General features: G+C 35.1%; 1 protein-coding gene across 15 annotated transcripts in view; it reads right to left on the bottom strand.

The window, feature by feature from the left end:
- Positions 1-18140, bottom strand: part of NSUN7 (NOP2/Sun RNA methyltransferase family member 7) — a 91529-nt gene that overhangs the window by 10437 nt on the left and 62952 nt on the right. For 3 of the 15 annotated variants that reach the window (XM_072620575.1, XM_072620584.1, XM_072620583.1), the window contains 3 exons: positions 14425-14499; positions 7328-7451; positions 2553-4546 (listed from right to left, as the gene is read on the bottom strand). In XM_072620575.1, coding sequence (XP_072476676.1) covers positions 3923-4546; positions 7328-7451; positions 14425-14499 — 823 coding nt within the window. In that variant the 3' untranslated portion in view covers positions 2553-3922. Of the gene's footprint in view, positions 1-2552; positions 4547-7327; positions 7452-11506; positions 11611-14424; positions 14500-18140 lie in introns of those variants that run through there. The other 12 variants (XM_072620586.1, XM_072620587.1, XM_072620588.1 and 9 more) reach the window with 9 other exon arrangements.

The following is an 18140-nucleotide window of genomic DNA, read 5'->3' as shown; positions in this document are numbered from 1 at the left end:
AGCCAAAAGGGACAGATATTGTTTGGGCAGATAATCAAAAATAACTCTTCCATTAGAATTCTACCAAGAATAGTCTTCACTTCCTCAACTTCCAATCTACCTGTAATAAGTAGTATTCTATTACAACTACTATCTGCAAGAAATCTGGTCATCTTTTAATTGCCAAAGACCAATAGCCTTTATGTAAGTTCTTGTTTTCTTTGAGCCATCCTGTAGCTCATGAAACTTGAACATGACATCTTTTCTTACTCTTTCCTATTTCAGCTTCAATGACAATACTTTTCTGATCCTCTAGTTTTACCTTCTTAGTTTTTGCTGGTTTATCTTTTTCTTTTCAGCCTGAAATGTAAGTAAGGTTTTGTCCTTGGGTCCCTTGTCTCATTTATACACTTTCTCCCTTGGCAACTTCGTCTTTCATGTTCAATTATCACCTTTAGATAGATGACTACCAAATCTAACTAACCAATCCTGGTTTCTCATATTGAGCTCCAATTCTGTATTTTCACGTGAGTTTTGCTAATGGCTGTAGTGTCCTCCCAGGCTTAAAGCTATCGCCTTGGATTCTTTCCTCTCCCACAATTCCTGTATTTTACTTGTAGCTCTCACATCTGACCTCTTCTTTCCACTTAAATTGCCACGCTTTTCCCAAAATTAATTTAATAATAGCCTCATAACTGGCCTACTCTGCCTCACCTTTGATCCATCCTTCACACAGCTGCCGAAATAATCTGTTTAACCTAAGTCTTATGACAACCCTGCTCAAAAACCTCTAGTGGTTTTCTATTGCCTATCTGATAAAATACAAATTGAAGGATTAGCTATTTTCTGAATTCTTCTTATCCTCTCCCACTTGGCATGTTCCCATAGGCGGCCTGTCCTCCATGCTTGGACTTATATCCCTCCAACTCTCCATCTGCTGATATTTTCATCTTTGCATTTCTAGCTTCTACCATAGGGCCACACTTAGTAGGGGCTAAATAAAAAGTTTGTTTAAAAAAACTGTTGAACTGGTCTCTCTAAAGAAGGGTTAGTTAACACAGCCTGGTTAAGAATAAGAAGTATTATCTTTCACTTACCATGAGAACCCTGAGATCCACAGCTAGTAGTCTTTTCTGAGCATGAAAATCAAATGTAATTTTTTTTGGGGAAAAAATATCAGGTTTCTCACTTGGATACTTGTGATATCACACCATAACACAAAAGAACTAAGGAACTAGGATAATCAAGAAAACAATCAATTTGTCTCCCTCATGCCTTTTCATACTTCTGTATCTTTCTAAACCACAAATAAGTATTTATTATTCCACAAAATGTCCTCTGAAAATCTCCTTCTGATTGCTAGCACAGCATATCATTTTAAGTTGGGCCCTAAAATTCAACTTTTTTTCTGAAGGAAATTCAAGAAAAAATATATTTCACTTCACAGAAGAAATAACTGGCCAAGTGTGACCAGCACCCTGTCATTAAATTGTTTTCACGTTTAACTTTTTAAAACTCTTGGATCAGCGACTGCTTATAGATAATTTGATGTAACACCAAATCCACATTCAGAACCACTCAATCAAAACTCTTTTGCCTGAGAGTTGATGGGGGTACTCTAGACTTTTCTATCACCTCACATTGAACATAGGAGCACCTAAGGTTGAACAGCTTAAGTCTCACAGAGGGGGACCAAGGGACCTCATGTAGATTGATTGAAAATAACAGTGCACTGATACTGTCATAATCTGACATCATAATCTAAGCTGATACAACACTAGGGTACGCAGCCCATTTCCAGAGCAGGAAGACTTAACGTTTCAATGTCTAAGCCCCTGGCTTACCCTCCAGATAGGATAGATACTTCTAAGGGGTATTTTCTTTCATTATGAAAAGGTTTATAAATGTTTGATCATTAAAGTTCTTATTAAAAGTTTATATTAAAAAGAAGCTTGCAGCTTTAATTGGACAACTGTGTATTTCAGAATGTTTATAAAATGCTAAATGTAAAGAGAAAAGTTTGAAATAATTTAATACAATGATTTATATTATTTGAAATGCTTAAAAAACAAATAGCTAAAAGTTGTAACAGAATTACAAAAACCAGATGCAACAAAGGTTGGAAAAAATACCCGAAATTGCTTCATAATGCTGGAAGAAATCTATTTTTTTTCCATCACAGTAAGCAGACAAAGTCCTGTAACTACTTCTAGTGAAAAATGGAATACTAGAGCCATGGGAAATAATGGATTTTTTGCTGCCAAGAATGATTTTTAACTAAAACAGGTTTATGGGAGCATTGAGAATTCTAAACTAATTCTAGATTAGAGAGTAAGATGAATACACATGGTAATTATATAAACTGTGGTATTTGGTGTTCATGATTTATATATTCATGATGTTAGAAAAAAAGAATACTGCAGTACTCCTTGACATTTTTAAAAAATCATAATTAGTACATAACTCTTCCTTTGAAGATTCCAGGTAACAGTGTTTTTCTGTATAAAAAATAGGAGCCCTTTTATTCCTTTTTTCATTAACATTTAACCTATGAAACAATGTAAACCTCCAACTAAAGTAGAAAACAATTTATTAAAATGAAAAAATCAAAGTTCCTTTTTTTCCAAATATATAGCTAAGATTTCATTTTTAACACATAAACATGCTACTACAATTAAACCATCTAAGGTATCTACAGTCTATAGCCACCTGAATTAAATATTTAGAAATGAGTAATTTACACAACACTGTTCAAACACTACTGAACTTTGGGTGTCGAACATTATTTAAATTCAGACTTTATGAAACTGTTTTTTGAACAGTATTAAAAAAACACTAAAGTTGTAACTTGTTCTACTTACTGTCAAACAATTTCTGTTGCCATGATGAAAAAAGTCAGTAGACCCAGAAATGACAATCAAACTAATTCTTTGTAGGAAGTTGATAATACTTGGAAGATGAATTGGCATTTAATATAATTAACAAAATGCTATAATATATTTTAGCAGATTGTGCAACAGAAATGATTTGCCAAAGTTTGATTACTGTTTTCAGTTTTAAATGACTTGTAGCTTTTCACATTTCACCTGATCTTTAAGTGGAACTAGAAATCTTTAGGGGTTTCTTTAACCACTGGTGTTACTGGGATCCATAAATTTTACATCTTCTTAGAACTGATAATATTCAGGAATAAACTTGCTTTCAGTCATTATTTTTAAAAGCATCTGACCTAAGTGGTCAAAGACAGAGGTGCCCATTTCACTCTGCTCAAGACCCTGGAAAGTTCACCACATGAGAGGTGTTATTCACTGTGTAAAAGAACATCTGTTCTATACAACCCATGGGGTCATTGGAACCTCCTGTTTTTCCTGCTTGCAATCAATCTCAATATCAGTACAAAGCAATCTCCCTAAATTTTGAATATTAAAAGGTCAGCTTAAAGGCTGAACTGGACATGCTGTCTTATAAATTATAAGATGCATTCTGAAATAATCTAAACTTAATCTGAGAAGGCCAGCATCTTTTCTGTAACTACTCCTATAACTGTCTTAAAAGTTAAGTTCTTAAATAAACCTGGTGGGTAAGATAAAAAATAATTATCTTCAGGTAAGACACTATTACCTGAAGTTTCTCTTAAAACTCCGTTGTCCTATTTACCAAGTTACAGAAGTAATAAAAGTCTAACAACTGATAGTGAATCTACAGTTGTTGCTTTCTAAACAAAGCACCAAGCTATCCAGTTTGGTGAACTCTGCTTACCTTCCTGGGCTACATTATTGTCACTTATCTTAATTCTCTGAATGTAGTGTCCCATTTAGATTACAGTAGAAGCTCAATGACCTAAAGGATGAATATCTATGCTAGGATATTTAACCTTTAGAGAAGGGTCAAACTTGGTAGAAAAATACTCTGCCTTTGACCCCAGGAAAATAACAGGTGATGATCAAAGCCATGGTTGAGGATGCCTCACTGCAGAGGAAGGTAAGTTTTCTTTAGGCTTTTCCAATTTTTTGGATGATGAAGGCGTAATTAAGCCACCAGTCTTGCCTCCAATCCAACGGTAATAGAAATGCGCTGGAATCTGGTTTTTGTTGACCTGGGAACCAGCATACGACATCATTACTGGAGGTAAAACAATCTCGACAGGTTTCAGTGCAATCATTTTATCCTCAGGACGTGGCCTCATAGTGCTCGTCTGTCTTTCCGATACCTTGGATGTGGAAGGCAAGTTCTTCATAAATGTAGGCATCAATGCGTAGGGGGGCATCTTGCCAGCTTTTTTCTGTGGGGCAATACTTGTTTGATTTGTATTTTTCTGTGGAAGACATGCTTTGGTTGTTAACGTCTCTGGACGATTAATATGTGGTCTCAATTCTCGGTTCAGGAACTCTGTGATTTTTATTTGTGTACTCATGCTCTCATTAATAGGTTTTGCCAGTGCTGTTTTAGGTTTCTTTTTCTTCTTCTCCCTTTTTGATGTTTTGGCTAACTCAATACCATCTAGTAATCCTTTTGCTGCAGCACGTGCCAAAACATCTTTGACAGACACTGTCTCTGATGGGTCCCGCTGAAATTTGTAAAAAAGTGTTCTATTAAATGATGTACCTCTAATATTTTAAACGTATCATTTCAGCAGCAATTTTTTTTTAAATGAGTATCTTTATTTTACTATATGGTCAAGAGTAACATGAGTGGTAATTGATGAATTCTAATTATTCACAGCCCTTGTCTTGGAGTATTACTCCTCAGCAAGTGACTTGGACTCTGTTTTCCATTTCCCAATCCATTAACTAGACAGAAGGAAAAGCACAACATTCCCTTTTACTGATGTGCTGCAAAATGTAATGAATGATAGGTAGCAAAGTGCTTTAGATCACTAATGAAAGAGCATATAGATGCAATGGAGCATTCATCTTTCCCTGCTAGCATTTTGCTGTCTGTAAGCGTACTGCTCTATTCATTAAGCTATGAAGCTTATCAAATGTTTATAAAGTATCTTGATTGCATTGGGAGGGTAGAAAATACTTTGTTTTATTAAAAAGCAACAGGTCATACACAAGATGTAGCCCATTTAAGGAAGGCAGCATAATTTAGTAGAAAAAGAAGCAATCTGAGAACGAGAAGACATAGCTACCTCCCAATCCTGGCTCCCTCACTTACTTGTTGTCTATGCCTAAGTATCTTCACCTATTAAATGGAGGTAATATTTATGGTAGCTATCTCATAGAAGGCTATTTAAGATACTGTATACAAAATTATCTAGAATTATAAAATAAATATACTATTACTATAATAGACACTAAAGTCACAATGGAAAATAATTAACGATGTTATTTTTAATAGATTTTTACAGGAAGGTTAGTGGGGAGGATATAAGATACAAGAATGACTGACTGCATACATAAGCTGGACAAGTTTCATGAAGAAGATGACTTGAACATGGGAAGAAATGAACACAAGCTATTCAGGGTTAAGGGTACAACATTGAAAAGGCAAAAGAAAAAAGTGCTAAAGCTAAAAAGAGCTAAGAAGAGAATCACTAGATTATATATGAGAGTCAAGAGATAAGTTCTTTAATATGAACTCATTTCAGTAAAAATTAAAAACCTACTAAGAGTCAGTAAGGTACCATTCTGGGTGATAGGGTTGCAAAACAATGTCATTGCCCTAACAGAGCTTCCTGGGAGTGTGGGATACAACACATACACACAAGTCAATACCAAATAAAGGATGTTCCATAAGTCTAAAGGACAGTCTTAATAGTTTAAAACTACCCTAAGACTTTTGCGACACACTGTATATGCAAAAATATTTCAAGAGGGAAAGACTGCTAACTACCATAACGATGAAAAGTTATTCTGTGAAGGAAGTTAAGGAGTCTTACGTAAGGTGGAGGGAGAGGAAGGAGTGCATTCCAGATATGCAGTGGAAGCAGATTTATAATTTGTAAATTCATTCTTTCTCCTATACACAAAAACACGATTCTCAGGTGCCATATTCCACTAGCAGAAAAAAATGCGGCCATTTCTCTTCCTCCTTTGTTTCTTAAAAGATGAGAATACTAATGTAAAGTATAACTGACAAGATTTCTTTGGCCCTAAGGCATAAGAACCTCCCCAGTTATTTCAGATACATATTGAATATAAATACTACATCATTTAAGTTACAGGAAAAAAAAGGCACCATCCTTGTCATAAAGGCATTTATGCCCTAAAAGGCTGAGACATGAAAATGCTAACCAATGTCAATTAAATGTAGTAATTATAAAACTGATAAATTCATCTGTTTAGTGAACATTAGCTGATGTAGCCATATCTCTGAATAGGAGAAGACTGACATCACGGAGTGTCAGTCTCAGCGAAAGCAGTTGAAAATGGTGGGGGAAATGTGTTTGAATTCTACTTAGTAACATATCACCGTTAACACTAACACCTATTTCTGATGTCTTATTACCCAAATTTTAAAAACTCTAAAAAAGGCTCAGTGATAATAAAAATGAAATAACGGAGCCTTATGCAGAGCAATTTGCAACCATGCTTACAACTTCATTTTATAAAAACACGAGCAAAATTCAGTTCAGCACATTGAGCAACTATTGTGCATGAGATATCGTTCTGAGCAATATACCTGAGAGGTGATGGGCAGTGTGGTACAACAGCACTGACCTCGGAGTTATGGGGCCTGATTTCTACCACCTGTTGACTGTGAGCAAATCACAAACTCCTGGAGCCTCATCTATAAATCTATGATGAATTTCCTCATCTAAAAAACAAGGCTGGTCATCTAACTTCCCTTCCAGTTCCAGTTCAATGATCCTAAGAATAAAACGTGGCTTCTACCCTTAGCATTAGAGTCCAACAAATACAATACAAGCTAAAGAGTGGAGAATGAAAGAGACATATGAATTATTATGTGATTCTTAGGCACATGGGATCTCTTCTGAGTGGAGAAATTTTTTAAAAGTTTTCATGAATGAGATGGAATTTGAGCTGACTCTTAAAGAATAGATAAAATTTCAACTGACAGAAATGTGGGGATGGCATTCATTCTAAACAGTGGCCATAGCTTTAGCAAAGGTATGAATCAAGAGTAGGGCGCTTACTGGGAACAATGAGGGGGACCAGTATGTCTGGAGCCAAATTTACTGATAATTATAAAAGTAAATCACCACTGATAGCTCACTACTGTCAAAGGAAGAACTGACCCTCCATTAGATGATCAAGGGAAGAAAAGATACAAATGACAGTCCACAAATAAATCTGAGTGTAACTAATTATGAAAGCTCAATTTAGTTGTTGGGGGAAACTTCTACACAAAAATGTGGGGTTGGGGTCATTTTTAGACTCACCTCTCTTGTTAAGACAGCAAGGAAACAACCATTGGTAATTTCAGATGGTTCTACTTTGAAAAATTTATCAATAGATGAACGAATTTCTTTTGCAGAACACAGTGGAAGTACAGGAGGACTTAGCCTGCAGTAGATATTAACAAAAACAGTCTGTAGTCAGAACTTGAATTTTGAGGAAAAGATATGCTGTCAATAATAGTAAAAAGTTATTGTTTTCTAAAGTTTACAACGCACTTTCTTTACACCTGTCCTGAAAGGGAGGTGGCATGAATATATTTATCCCTGTTTGGCAGAGAAGGAAAACAAGGCTCAGATAGCCTGGTCCATGGTCACAAAATAAATATCAGAGCTAAAATTTGAACTCAGTTTTTCTGTCCCAAGTTGAACACTTTTTCAACTACATCATTTTATTTTCTCAACTAAATTTCAATGTAAAAAAAATTTCATTATGCTTTAAGCAAAAAGTCTAGTCTAAAAATTCCTATGTGGTTTTTTAAAAGGCTTTTTAAATTTATATCATACTTTACAATATTTTGTAGATTTTAATCTCTAAATATAAAAATTACCTTTTTTGCAATTCAGAGGCAAAGATAAAGAGCTAACTCATGAGTATAATTCAAGAGTTCTGCTTCCTTCCTAGACTCATTTTCAAAGCACATGATCCCAGTTAAATGTGCTTATAAACACAACAGTTCCACAATATTAGTCATTTAAATAAGAAAGTGATCCCCCTCAATTGATATTTGAGTATTTACCAGGTGCTGAATACTTTTCTGCAAGAGATTTTACATAAAAATGCAAATATTGAAGTTTTAATCAATGGTCTTAGTGACTAGGGATCTGACTGTAGAGACAAGACAAATAGGGGTCATTCTGGTCCCACCTCTGACCCCTCCTGGCTGTAAGCCTGGGCAGTCACTTAATTTTTCAGTGCCTCAGGCAGCTCTCTAAAATCGTACTGCATAATATTTGGCAAAGAGAGTTTCCTTCCCAGAGGTTTTGTATGTTGCTGAAATCACAGGGCTTTTGTTGTTTTTCTTCCAGAGTAATACTCTTAACTGAAGCTCCTGCTTTTCATATTGATTATCTTCTTTAATATAAAAACAGGTCATTTGTAAATAATAATTACTTTAGTACCTGCCTTTAGAATATGAATATTTAATAGGTAAAAGCAAATAATCTTTTGACTGAATCAAAATTTTGGTGTTAATACTTTTCTATGTTAACTTCTGAAAATCAAGGCAAATTCTAAACTTGTGTTGGTGCTTTTTCACTTTAGTTTCCATCTGTAGTCTCACCTTCTTCCATAGCTTCCTCAGAGACTCTAGCACCCTCCTCTAACCCAAGCAATGTCCTCACTCCAGGGAAATGCTCCTCCCTGGTCTCAGATAAGGGCTAGCCTTTCTCTTTAGCAGTTCTATCCCTACACAATTCTCTCGATCCCATCTCTTCTCTGACCTTGCTCCTTTTTCTCTAATTTCTTACTTTCTCCCTCACTATCTGCTTCTTCCATTTGACCTATAAGTATGTTCAGTTATCTCTTATTTAAAAAAGCCTTATCCTGTCTGATCTCATCCCCCTTGCCGCTAAAATTTCATACTTGCTGTCTCCACTTTCTCTCCAACGTTAATGCTTTATAATCTAGCTTCCAACTCTCATCATTTCACTGCAGTGGCTCTCTCAGGGCTACTAATGAACTCCTTATCACCAAATCAGATTTTTTTTCTCTTCTCATCCTTGACTTTTCTGTGACTTTTAACACTAAACCATCCCACACTTCTTGATATCCTCTTCTCCAGTGATTTCTGTGAAGGAAGCAGTCTCCTATACCAACCTCCTACAACTCTGCTATATTCTTCCTTTCTTCTTCCTCCTTTCATCCATCAAATGTGTATCAACTTGGCTCTCTTCTCTTTCTTGATGATCTCATCTACCTCCCATTGTTTCCTAACTTCTTCTCAGAGCTCAAGTTCTGTATTTCAATTCCCTGGTGGTTATCTCTATTTGTATAACCCAATGACACTTCAAACTTAACATTTACAAAATTTCAACCACCATCTTCCTCCCAAAACTTTCTTCTCTCAGTTTCTCTTTCTATTGATGGTATCACCATGCTTTTCATATCTCTGGCTTATAATTTTTGACTCTCCCCTTTCCCTCATCCCACCCATCCAAGTTGCTAAGTCTTCTCTATTTTACTTAAATACTCTTTCTGTATTCATCTTAGCCTTTCCATTTTTCCATTTCATTAAGTCCAGATCATAATTTCTTGTCACCTCTGGTCTGTCCACTCTGATCCAACTTTCACATATCCATGCTTAAGTAAGCTTTATAACATACCAACTGAATTATGGTACTCTTCTGCTCAAAAGCCTCTAGTCATTCCTCATTGCCTACCAAATAAATTATAAGCTTATGATCATGTCATGAAAAGGGATGCTCCAGTCTGGCTCCAAACTACATTTATATTTTCTCTTCATGCTATTCTATATTCTAGCCAAACTGAACTACTCCCTGTTCCCCATTCTCATACCATCCTTTTCCACATTTATGATTTCCATGGAATGGATTCCCATTCCCCACCTCCACCCAATCTATTCCTGTTGAATTTTTTACCTTTCCTTTAGGCTCAACTCAAATGCCACCATATCCACGAAGCTCTACTCCTTACCCCCAGAAAAAAAGTGTTGCCTCCTTCAAATTTCTTATACCTTTTGCCTACATATATTTACCTCCCTGTGGTAATAGTTATTTGTGTGCATGTCTTTCTCAACTCTCCTCCCTGCCCCAACTCAGTCCCATTAGATTATAAATTCCTTAAAAGTAAGGCCTGTGTCATATCTTTTTAATCTCATTCCCTGTATGGTGTCTTACACGTAGAGGATATTTGGCAAAAGCTTACTGAAGTCAGTTACACTGGATCCAGTCCAATCTCTCGCCCTGAGAAGAAATCTCTATAAGAATCCCTTCTACAACCCCTAACAAAGCAGTTAAATTAACTTGAGTATCCTTCAAAAGAAGTTAGATCTTTCAGGAGGAAGCTACTGTAATTTGTCTTGATACAAAACAACTACTATTTATCCATATTAACTAGTTCTTCAAGAAAATAAAATAGAGATAAACTTGGTACAACATTCCCACTGTGATGCTACCAACCAACTCTGCTGCCTTTCAGAAAGTCTTCTGTTGAAAAGAGAAAATCTCCTTGTTGGATAGAGACAGTTGGTGGCACAATGTATAAAGTGGTAGACCTGAAGTCAGGAAGACCTGAATTTGTATCTGGCCTCAGACCCTTACTAGCTGTATAATGTTGGGCAAGTCATTCAACCTTTGTTTGCCTCAGTTTTTATCAGCTATAAAATGGGGATAACAATAGCACCTACTTCATATAGTTGTTAGAAGGGTCAAATAATACAATATTGGTAAAAACAACTTAGCACAGAGCATGGCACATAATAGGCACTATATAAATGTATATTTCTTTCACACTGAATAGCATCCTCTCTGTGGTCCTTTGGTGCTCACATGGATCTCTCTAGATTGCAAAAACTATTGTACATACGTAGGATTCAAAAGAACAGGACAGAATTCTGCCTTCTAATCAGCTAAAAGTGTTACACCTAGTCAATAAATGTTGGTTGTTTCAATTATTTTGCTATTTAAACATTAATATAGAAAAGATTGTGCTACATATTATATAGAGGGCAAAGTATAATCAGTTTACCATTTTTATCAGTTTAATATTTTTTGGCACAAACAATATAATTACAATTATAATAGTCTACGTCTAAACATGTCAAATAACATTACAGCATGTATCAACCAATACAATAAAAATCTCTAACAAAAATGTTTTAAATTCCAAGTTTAAGATATTTTGAAAGATAATGAATACAATTTAATTCTGGTAGAACCAAAGAACTTGGATCCCTTCTAAGATCACCATAATAGAACTTAGCTTATTATAAAAGAATTTAGAATCCTAATAGTATCCAAAAGCCAAAAAGACTATAAAAATCCTAGAACTAAAGATCCCCAAATTCATACGCCAGAACCACACACTGGATTTCTGATGATTAGAATAAGGTTCTTGAATCTGTTCCCTATAACCTGTACCAAAGCTCATATGTATTTAAATATAATATAAGCTAGTCTGTTGACCTATTCATTGGCTCTTACCTGGGGAAAAAAAATGCTGATGAAGTTAGAAAGCATACAAGCAGTCCTTGTTTATTCATTAAAATTCACTTTTGAAGATCAGGCATTCCAGACAAAAATGAGACCTAATTTTATCCAAACAATTACATTTATTTATTAACTGTAGTTATTCATTTTGCTAAAAGATGATGCTCATACATTTCCATGGTGAAATAAAACTGATGATCAGGTATGTTTGGAGTTACTAACCCATACTGAGTAAGCAGATAACAAATGAGCCCAGGGGTCAATGTGCAGATCAACAGAAAACAAAATGACAAAGACCAAAAGTTACAAGAATTTGTAATAACTGAAAATGGGAGGGTAGAGATGGAGGTTTTTATGCATATACTTGGTATTTAGTAAGTGATGAAAGACAGGAAAAAATACAGAAGATGGGAATAGGGATAGAAATTAAAAATGAATATTCTAATTTCTTTGAAAATACTATGCTTAAGACTACATCACTTCCAATTTGTTGTATTCCACCTGAACTCTGGGGATGCTCATACCGTCAAGGAGTACAGGACTAGTATTTGACTCAAACGCAAATTCCTAATCCAGACCCTGAGGCTGGTGATATGAATTAGTCAGAGGAAATGCCTAATACCATTGAAGAAATAGCATCAACTGAGACATGATGAAAGAAATAAACCCAGAAGATAATAATAATTCTATATCAAGTCCAAATAGACACTCAGAAAAAAAATATATCATGGTCTGAAGGATTTTAAGATTAAGAGTACCAGGAAGAAATGAAATTATATATAAAATTGAATTGTGTTTTTCCTTCGTTCTTGAAGAGGACCATGACATCAAGATGATGACATGACTTGCAGTTGACTTTTGATTTGAATGAGGGAGGGCTGTGCAAGGTCAGCAACCTCACTTTCTTTTCCTGAGCCATCTGAGTTCAGTGGCCTGACATTCATCAGGATGATAGGAGATGGCCCAGGATGCAATGTGAGACCCTGGTCCTTTCAGGCTAAGGTCTTATAGTATTCTCACTCTGAGTGAGATAGAGCCATTCAATGAATAGGCTTCTTTAAGTAGTTACTCAAGGGATGGCCCATTTAATCCAAACAAAAAATAAAACTGGGAGAGGAAGACCCTCAGGGTTCCTGGGCAAAAGAGAAACAATTACTATTTAGTAATTACAATCATTCTTTGCTAGGTGTGTGGGGACTTGTCCAGTCTATAAGCTCCAGAGTGAATTGGGTTTAAGGCTTGATCTTTGAGCAAGAAATGTAACCAGTAAACCCAGAGGAAAAAAGGCAGCTTTGGGGCATGGAGTGTACCTTATCCTGGACAGAACAGGAGAGGGGAGGGAAGGAGAGGAGCCTCTACTCACTCATAGGTTGTGTTTGTCCTTCACTCTAGAAGATGACCATGACATCAAGATGATGACTTATAGTTAGGGAAGAAAGAATGACAAGGAAAACTTTCCTAAGAATTAAATACACTGAAAAATTAGAATGATCCAAACAGAAAATGACTCAAGGAGAAAACACGAAATAGTATAATAAAATCAAAAGTTCAAAAAAAAACAACAGAAGAAAATATAAGCTATATACTATCAAAAACAACTGACCTAGAGAACAGGTTAATAAAAAGGTAACTTAAGAATCACTGTACTAACTGACAATCATGAAAAACGAAACCCAAATATCTTGAATACAATATTTCAAGAAACTAGAACTTAAAACTTCCCAGCTATCTTAGACCCATAGGAAAAAGCAAAAAAGAAAGAAAGGGAGGAAGGAAAGAAGGAAGAGAGAGGAAGGAAGGAAGGAAGGAAGGAAGGAAGGAAGGAAGGAAGGGAGGAAGGAAAGAAGGAAGGAAGAATTCACTAGTTACCTCCTGAAACACCAAAATGAAAACTCCCATGAACATCATAGCAAATACCCAGAGCTGTGGGGGGTTCAAAGAAAAACCACTGCAAATGACCAAAATCCAAGGAGCCACAGTTAGAAACAAAATAAGACTTGGAAACTGCCACTATGAAGAAGAGGAGAGTTTGGAATAAATATTCCAAAAGGCAAAAGATGAAAGCTCACAACAAAACTAACCTAACAAAACTAAGTATAATAATATGGGTGAAAAGGGATCTTTAAAGAAATAGATTTTCAATCATTCCTGATGAAAAAGCCAGAATTAAGTGGACATTTTGAAATGCTAACACAGAAGTCAAGAAAAACACAAAAGGTTACACAAAGTTATTTAACTGGAAGAAATTATATAGGAATAAATTCTCCACATGCTAATGGGAGAATAAGGAAAAAATTCTCAGGATTCTAATGATTTCAATGGTCACAGAGATAAATAAGACAAACAGAATCTGGAGGTGGTTTTGTCCTATTTTGATGATCATAGGAGAAAACAGAAATGAGAGGGATAGGGAACTATAGTGAGAAGAAAAACGAGGAGGAAAAAGCACAAAGAGGAAGGAGAGAATGAACATCACATAAACCTCGCTTTCATCTGAACTGGAAAAAGGAAGATGGAACACAAGAACATTGACACAGATTATGGTACAGGAAAACGTTAAACTCAAAAGAGATATTTGAAGGAAAGGTAGGATAGGTAATGGAATACTCATAAACAACAACAACAAAAACATCAGAAGAGGAGTATAAAGAAAGAATTAAAAGAAAAGTTAGAAAGAGTAAAAACTTGTAATTGGGAGCAGAGTAAAAGGAGGAGAAAAGAGGCAGCAGAACAGAAAAAGATCTCTATTTATCGACTGCATGTGTTAAGCAAACTCCCCCTCCTTTTTTTATTACCTTCTTAACTATAATGGAGGCCATGGGGGCAAAGAGAAGGAAAAGTACAATAGGGGAGAATGGAATGAAATACACAATTAACCAGCATAATTGTAAATGGAAATGGGATGAACTTACCCACAGAACATTAAAGTATAGCAGAATGGATTAGAAAAGCAGAATCCAACAGCATACTGGTTTACAAGAAATATACTTGAAAAAAAAAAAAGAAATATACTTGAAACACAAAGATTCATACACAGGCATAGTTCAGATAGGGGTTAGAGCAGAATCTATTATGCTTCAGCTGAAATTTAAAAAACAAACAGTTATAGCAACCATGATTCCAGATAAAGCTATAGTAAATGTTGACATGATAAAAAAGAAAAGCCATGAAATCACATTATGCTTCAAGGCATCACAGACAATTAATCAATATTAATACCTAGTATATGTGCACTTACTAGCATAGCATCTAAATACTTGAAGGAAAAGTTAATTGAATTTGAGGAAGAAATAGATGCCAAGTATATAATGGTGGGGAACTTCATTGTACCCTTGTCAGAACTAGACAGATTTAACTAACATATATGAAAAAAATTAAGAATCAGGACAGAATTTTAGTAAGAGTAGAGATGTCTGATTACTGAAAGGAAACAAAAGGAGTTGACATGATTGTCAGCTATTTATAGCACCTTAAAAAAACTGCTTATCCTTTGAGCATAAAAACTTCCCCAAAAGACAGAGACTACTAAACACATTATTTACTGTTTATAATGCCAGGAAATTACATTTGATAAAGAGCTTTTAAAAGAAAGAATTAAAAATCAATTGGAGTAGAAATAATTTACTCCTAAAGAACTGATGGGTCAAAGGGAAAAAAAAATAAGAACAGAAAATTTCATTAAAGAAAGTGACAAAAAAAAAAAAAAAAAAAAAGAAAGTGACAACAATGAGAGACCATACCAAAATGTATGGATTGCACCAAATCAGTCCTTGGGGGGGAAATTTATATCTCTAAATGCTTTCATCAACAAAATATGGAAAGAACAAATAAATGAATTGGACATACAACTGAAAAAAATGAGAACAACAAATCAATTACCTTCCAATTGAACAACAAAGAAGACATTTTGGAGATTAAAAAAATTCTATTAGTCAAGATTAATAAAACTCAGAGCACAAAAACTATCCCCACTGAAATGTTAAGTACAATTAGAAGCTTTTTTAAAAAGAAAATTTAAAAAGAAAACAAAAGAAATAAGCAATTAACTAATGTGATTCTTAAAAGAAAACTTAAATTGTGTCAAAAATAAAGAGAATTCACAACAATTGAAAAGGAAAAAAATGGAAACTATTTTACCTAACTGCACACTAACAAAACAGCTAACTTAAAGGAAATGGATGAATACTTTTTAAAATATCTAAGATAATCAAAAGAAGAGATTATGTAAATAATCCAATATCAGAAAAAAGAAGCTGAATATACCATAAATGACTTCTGAAAGAAAAAACCCCACAGGATTTACAAGTCAATCAAACATTGCAAGAATAATTAATTTCAATATTACATAAACTGTTTGCAAAAATAAGATGGGAATCTCCTAATCTCTGATACAAATATGGTTTTGATCCCTAAATTAGGGAGAGGGAAAGTACACAAAATCATAGAACAATATCTCTAGTGAACATTTATGCAAAATATTTTTAAAAAATTAGTAAACAGGCTACAAAAAATTTGAAATATTATATACTATGACAGAGTTGGATTTATAACAAGAATGTAGGACTGGTTGAATATAAGGAAGACTATATATATATTATATATATATACATACATATACATACCACATTAATAATAAAGCACTTAAATGTCATTATATTCTGAAACCTTATCACTTTTTAACAAAATCCAAATCCTATTTCTATAAAAAATTAGAGAACATAGGGGAAAGCAGGCTTTTCCTTAATAAGGTCAAGAGCAAATATTATGTGTAATAAAGAAAAAAACAAGAGGTCTTTCTGGCAAGATCAGAGGTCAAACAGGGATATACATTATAATCACTATTATTGAACACAGTGCTAAGAATGCTAAATATAGCAATAAAACAAGAAAGAGAAATTGAGCAAATAAACATGGGCAAAGAGGGGGAAGATTACATTTTTCAGGCAAGAGAATCCTAAAACCTTACCTAACTGAAACAATAAATTCAACAAAGTTACAGTATATAAAATAAATTATATATATATAAAATAAATTTTATATATATGTATAAATAATCAGCATTTCTACATATTACACAAAAAACTCAAAACTCAGGAAGAAGAAACAGAAAGAGAAATTCCATTCAAAATAAATACAGGATGTATAAAATATCTACTACACACAGCCAATAACCATATATGTGTAACTAAGAAGTACACTTTATAGAAATAAAGACAGATCTAAAAACCGGAGAAATACTAATTGCTAATGAGTAGTTGTGCCAATACAATAAAAACAACAGTACCTAAATCAGTTTACATATATAGCACAATCAAACGACAAAAGAGTTGATTTATAGAACTAGAATCATAAAATCCATCAGGAGAAACAAAAGGTCAGGGAACCAAGATGGCTGAGTAGAAAGATGCACCTACTCTAGCTCTTTCCCTCCCATAAAATACCTGTAAAAAGTGACTCTAAACAAATTCTAGAGCAGGAGAAGCCACAAAATGACAGAGTGAAAGAGATTTTTCAGCCCAAGTTAGCCTGGAAGGCCAACAAGAAAGGTCTATCACAGAGGGCACGTAGCAGAGCCCACAGAGTCCAGCCAAGCCTTGGCCCACATCGTGGCATGGGCAGGCACAGGACCAGAACAGTCTCAGGGGCAGAATCCCCAGAAGCAGTTAAAGTTCTCAGATCTCTCAACCCACAAACCTCAAAGAAAGCTTCAAAGGTCAGTGAGAAAGCTTTTTCACCTGGGTGAGAAGGGAGCAGGATCGTCCCCTAGTCTCACGCCCAGGCAGCAGTGGCAGCAGCCATCAGCATCCATATTTGGAGCCCTCCACCTAAAGACCCTGGGGGAATTGAGCTGCTGATTTGGGTCTCAGCCCTGAGTGGTAACCCTGGAGTGAGCAAGAGTGCTGGTGTAGTGGAGCTGGTGGAGGTTCTGGAAAGGGAATTCAACTTGCAGATCATCCTGGGCAGAAAAGCTTTGGTAGCTCCCAGACCAGTGCACAGGCCAGGAGAGGAGTTTACTTCTCTCCCTTGATTGTGCCACCTTGGAAGAACTGAGAATTTATAGGTTCCCAGAGTATATCCCCCCTCTTGATAAAGGACTCAAAAGTCAAGTGACTGACTGGGAAAATGCCCAAAAAAGGGGAAAAAATAAGACTATGGAAGGTTACTTTCTTGGTGGACAGATATCTTCTCCCACCCTTTCAGATGAGGAAGAACAATGCTTACCATCAGAGGAAGACATAAAAGTCAAGGATTCTGCATCCAAAACCTCCAAAATAAATATGCAATGGTCTTAGGCCATGGCAGAGCTCAAAAAGGATTTTGAAAATCAAGTAACAGAGGTGGAGGAAAAATTGGTAAGAGAAATGAAAGCAATGCAAGAAAATCATGAAAAGCACGTCAACAGCTTGCTAAAGGAGATTCAAAAAATGCTGAAGAAAATAATACCTTTACAAATAGGCTAACTAAATTGGGAAAAGAGGTAAAAAAAACCAATGAGGAGAAGAATGCTTTAAAAAGCAGAATTAGACAAATGGAAAAGGAGGTTCAAAAGCTCACTGAAAGAAAATAGTTCTTTAAAAATTAGAATGGAGTAGATGGAAACTAATGACTTTATGAGAAACCAAGAAAT

The sequence above is a fragment of the Notamacropus eugenii genome, chromosome 6, assembly GCF_028372415.1.
Source record: "Notamacropus eugenii isolate mMacEug1 chromosome 6, mMacEug1.pri_v2, whole genome shotgun sequence".
NCBI classification, from domain to species: Eukaryota; Metazoa; Chordata; class Mammalia; order Diprotodontia; family Macropodidae; genus Notamacropus; species Notamacropus eugenii.
The sequence above is the reverse complement of the archived record's forward strand: the minus strand, read 5'-3'. Positions and strand labels throughout refer to the sequence as shown.